The sequence below is a fragment of the Solanum tuberosum genome, unplaced genomic scaffold, assembly GCF_000226075.1.
Source record: "Solanum tuberosum cultivar DM 1-3 516 R44 unplaced genomic scaffold, SolTub_3.0 scf00008, whole genome shotgun sequence".
In the NCBI taxonomy this organism is placed as follows: Eukaryota; Viridiplantae; Streptophyta; class Magnoliopsida; order Solanales; family Solanaceae; genus Solanum; species Solanum tuberosum.
In genome coordinates, this window is record NW_006238934.1 from 2,245,138 (window position 1) to 2,249,765 (window position 4,628).

At 28.9% G+C, this 4,628-nt stretch overlaps 1 protein-coding gene across 1 annotated transcript; it reads left to right on the top strand.

The window, feature by feature from the left end:
• The first annotated feature begins 398 nt into the window (after positions 1–398).
• LOC102581001 (alpha carbonic anhydrase 7-like) lies at positions 399–4,078 on the top strand. Its single transcript, XM_006339245.2, has 7 exons — positions 399–500; positions 866–1,077; positions 2,254–2,360; positions 2,467–2,575; positions 2,705–2,872; positions 2,971–3,024; positions 3,912–4,078. The coding sequence occupies exons 1-7, from the start codon at positions 422–424 to the stop codon at positions 3,990–3,992; spliced, it is 810 nt and encodes a 269-aa protein (XP_006339307.2). The 5' UTR covers positions 399–421; the 3' UTR covers positions 3,993–4,078.
• Positions 4,079–4,628: the final 550 nt, after the last annotated feature.

Genomic DNA, 4,628 nt, shown 5'->3' on the forward strand with positions numbered 1-4,628 from the left:
CATGTTATATGGAGGAGAGAGGCGAGTGAGACTGGGAGAGAGAAGAGAGAGGCGAGTGAGACTGGGAGAGAGAGGAGAGAGGCGAGGGAGAGGGGGCAAAGAGTGGGAGAAAGGTGACTTGTATATGTATATAGGTTAGATAATTGTATATTATACATATGTATTTGTATATTCTGGCGAATTATACATATACAAATGTGACAAATTATACAAACTCAAAGTCAGCCCGCGTAATTAATGTATAATGTTAGTCGTGAGTGGTAATTATAGCAAACTATAGCTATGAGAAGTAATTAAGTAGTATAAGTTTGCTTAACCGCGTAATTTTCATCTGTATAAAGCCCACCTAGGTGACCCTCTTATTATTAATTTGTCACATTTTCTTCATCTTCAAGAAAGAAAAAAAGTAGCAATAATTCTAATGAGGCAACAAAGATATTTATCTGTTTTATTCATCATCATTTTCTTCTCCGCTACATTCATTAAAGCTCAAGAAGTTGGTAAGTACTACAACACTTTTGTTTTTTCGGTATTAAAGAAGAAAACACAGTCCAATCCATTAAGCTTTCATTTTGAGTAAGGTCTGAGAAAATTATGAGATAACATTGAATCGATCTAAGGCTTTATATAATAGATTTCAATAGGATCTGATATTTTCTCGTACCTTGCTCAAAGCTATAGACTATAGTGGCGGAATTAGAAAACTTAATGTAAAGGAATTCAACGACTTAACTAAAATTTTCTCTTATATTCAACTATGAGCTTAATGCATCGAACTGTTCTTTGTAATTATGTATAGTATGTCTTTGTAATTATATTGTTTGATTTATTGATATTTGGTTTATGATGTTTGTGATTTTATTAGAGGATGAGAGGGAGTTTGATTATGGTGAAAAAAGTGAAAAAGGTCCAAAAATGTGGGGGAAATTGAAGAAAGAATGGGAAGCTTGTAATAATGGAGAAATGCAATCCCCTATTGATATGTCACATGAAAGAGTTAGAATTATTCAAAAGCCAGATAAAAGACATTACAAGCTATGCAATGCTACTGTTAAGAATAGAGGACATGACATTTCGGTGAGTATATATTCTTTCGAATCTATTGAAAACAGTCTTCCGATCTTTATCGCAGAAAAATAAGGATAAGGTTTATGTACATTTACTCATCTCAAATTTTACTTATGAAACTACAATATTATAAAGTTGCTAGCTACTTCTACCAAGAAATTAAACAACTTGAAAAATACTTTGTATTAAAAAAAATAGTTGTAGTTAACTTAATAAGCAAGATAATAGTTAGATTTTTTTTACACGGTTTGTTTATAGAAATTAAACATTTTTATACTATATAGGTTTAGCTGTTGACAGCTACTAATTAATTGTGTTAGGAGGTGTTTATTCATAGGAAAAAGAACAATTTTATGAGATAGTCCAAATTCAAAATTTCAAATTATGGTGGACCAATCATGTTTTATGATTCAAGTTTCGAAAAGTTATACGTACTTCAACAATTTTAAAGATGCTTCTCGACTTTTGACCTCTCTTTTCCCTATATATACATTTGAATTTACTATGTATAAAGTACAGAAATCTCATATATTTTGGGGCTAATTACATTATATTTCGAAAAAAAATTCAATTCTAAAAATTCTGAATTTTTCATTGCTCTCGGATACATTTTTTGGTTGTACAATACATTTCAAATGATACATTACTTAATTAGAGAAATGTATCCGAAAGGGGATAAACATATAACTAAGAAAGTATTTTTGTAAATTTTTTTTAATAACAAGGAATTTTAGAAATTATGATATCTTAAGTTGTCATTTATGTAATTTTTCCATTATTAAGGTCAACATAATTCAATAGTGTTAGTTCAAATGTTATATATAAAACTCGATACTTACTCTTAAAAGCATTATTTTAAAATTTAAATCTTGAATTCGTTTATGTTATAAATATTTTTAAGAATATCTAATAGTGTAAAAAAAAGGTGCTATAAAAATACTAAATAGTGGTAATCGTGAATATTCTTCAACAAAAATATACTATTCTTCACGTTGTCATTATATAATGGAGCTAGTAGATCTAAACCACTAGGAATTTAAAGTGTACCTTTGTTAATTAAAAAAAAAATCTCTTCACTTTTACTCTTATATATAGTTCAATTTATTTTTAATTAATAGTCAAATTTTTAATTAATTACCTTTTAAAAATCATAAAAATAATAAAGTTTAGTATATATGAGTGCAGTTACAATGGCATGGTGATGCTGGATCTGTTTCAATAAATGGCACAAATTATCCACTACAACAAGCTCATTGGCACTCTCCTTCCGAACACACCGTCAACGGCAGAAGGTACGCGATTAATTCGGATTTACATCACATAAAATTTAATAAAACGTATTAAAAGGAGAAGTACTTTATACCATTTTCTTTTATTTAATGTTATATTTTGGGATAGGTATGACATGGAAATGCACATGGTACACTTAAATGAAAATGCAACAAATAAAATTGTTGTGAGTGAAGTTCTCTACAAAATTGGTAAACCTGATCGATTTCTCTCCAAGGTAAGTCTAGTACGTTATTATATTCATATGCGTATTTCAATTTAAATATCGTAATCTTAATAACAACAAATGAGGTTTGTGCCATCTCTATACGCATAGTATACTAATATTACATGATTTTATTGACAGTTGATAAGAAATATATCATCTATGATTGACAAAAAAGATGAAGTGAAAAATGCTGGTATGATTGATCCAAGAGAAATCAAGATTGGTAGTAGAAAATATTATAGATATATGGGTTCACTTACTGTTCCTCCTTGCACTGAAGGAGTCATTTGGACAATTAAAAAAAAGGTAGGTAATTAACAACTTAATATTGATTAAGTCCATATTAATTAACAACTAAGATTTATACTAATAATATGTTTAATGCAATTTGTAATCAATATTAGGTGAGGACTGTCTCAAGAGCTCAAGTCAAAATGCTTAGAGAAGCTGTTCATGATGTAAGTTCTCCTAATCTCCATAAACAGATTTTGTTTAATTAATTTATGCTAAGTATGTTTGGTAATTGACTAATTGGTATGATGTAACTCAATTTCCATGGATAATATTAAAATTATATATTGAATTCAGTTGAATCGGTATCATGTAATATGTAGATCCAATCATGATTAAAAATTGATAATTATGTCTAGTATATGTTTGAGCAAGCAATTGAAATTACTCCCCCGTTCAACTTATGTGATGTTATTATTTAGGGAGTCAAATATTTTTTTCATAGACTATAATTTTTTTTTAACTTCTGTAAAATATTTTGAATCATTAGTTGTATAGTAAAATTTGTTTTAAAATATTTAAAGAATCTATACTCAAATTCATGATCAAAATTAAGTGTTCTGAAAGTCATACTTTTATAACCTTTATATAAATTGAGACAAAGAGAATAAAACTTATGATATGTGTAAGAATAATAACTTCGGTCCATAAATGAGAAAAGTCATTTTCCTGTTTCCCTAGTAACCAAACACCAAAAATGGACTTTAACATGAAATATTTCTTTTTTTTGCTAAATGACTTATATAGTACCAAACATGTAAATATCTATGTTGTCCGATCCTATCAAATGAACTTCTTTCATTGTTAATATTTGAATGGATAGACTCATTTGCTATAATGTGGCTTATGGATTTATATGAATTCGGTAGCTTTTTCTCCAACACAATTTATATGTATTAAAAAAATTCATTAAAATACATATAAATATATATTTTTTTAAATAGTTATGTTATTGTATATTAACTTGAGACTACATTGAAATATCGTAGGAATCTATAAACTTTAAAATTTTGATTTCGCCTCTTATTATTGTTATATCTAATTTTGAATGCAGTATGCTGAAAGGAATGGAAGGCCATTGCAACCAAAAAACAAGAGACCAATTTATCTTATGGCACCAGATGATACTGCTTGAGATTATTCTATTCATAATATTTGTAACAACAGCCTAATCACAAAAATATAACTCAACAACTCTGGACAAGAGTTGAGTCCAAAGCTCCACAACAAGAACACCTCCCTTCAACTAATAAGAACTCTCTTTTTGACAAACTTTATGCACTCTATATTTTTCTCTTGTATGTTGTGTGTCACAAACCAAATGAAGACCACCACTATTTATACTAGAGGAAGTCTTCCTAGCAATGAATAGGAAGATAATGGTGTAGTAAATAGTGAAGATAATGGTCTTAGGAGTTACATAGGTTACAAGAATAATGAAGGAATTAAGAATGAGATAATGGAGAACCATTACATCTTCTGCCAGAAAAACCACAAAACGGACAGCCACTATAACGTTCTCATCAACGTTATAACAAAGTAATGACAATTAAGCCAAATGATAATAAAGATGACATCAAATGTCATCAACTGTCTAACGGTAGTAAAGCACCTAATGATGTGTTATTAGGCAGAAAAACAAATGACATTTAGCAAAGTATAATAATATTAAAATGCCACAACAATCCCCCACTCATTTTAAGTATTAGACAAGAGAGTCTATCAGCTGAAGGAAAACTACTATGCATAATGAAGGTGTGCTCTGCATTGA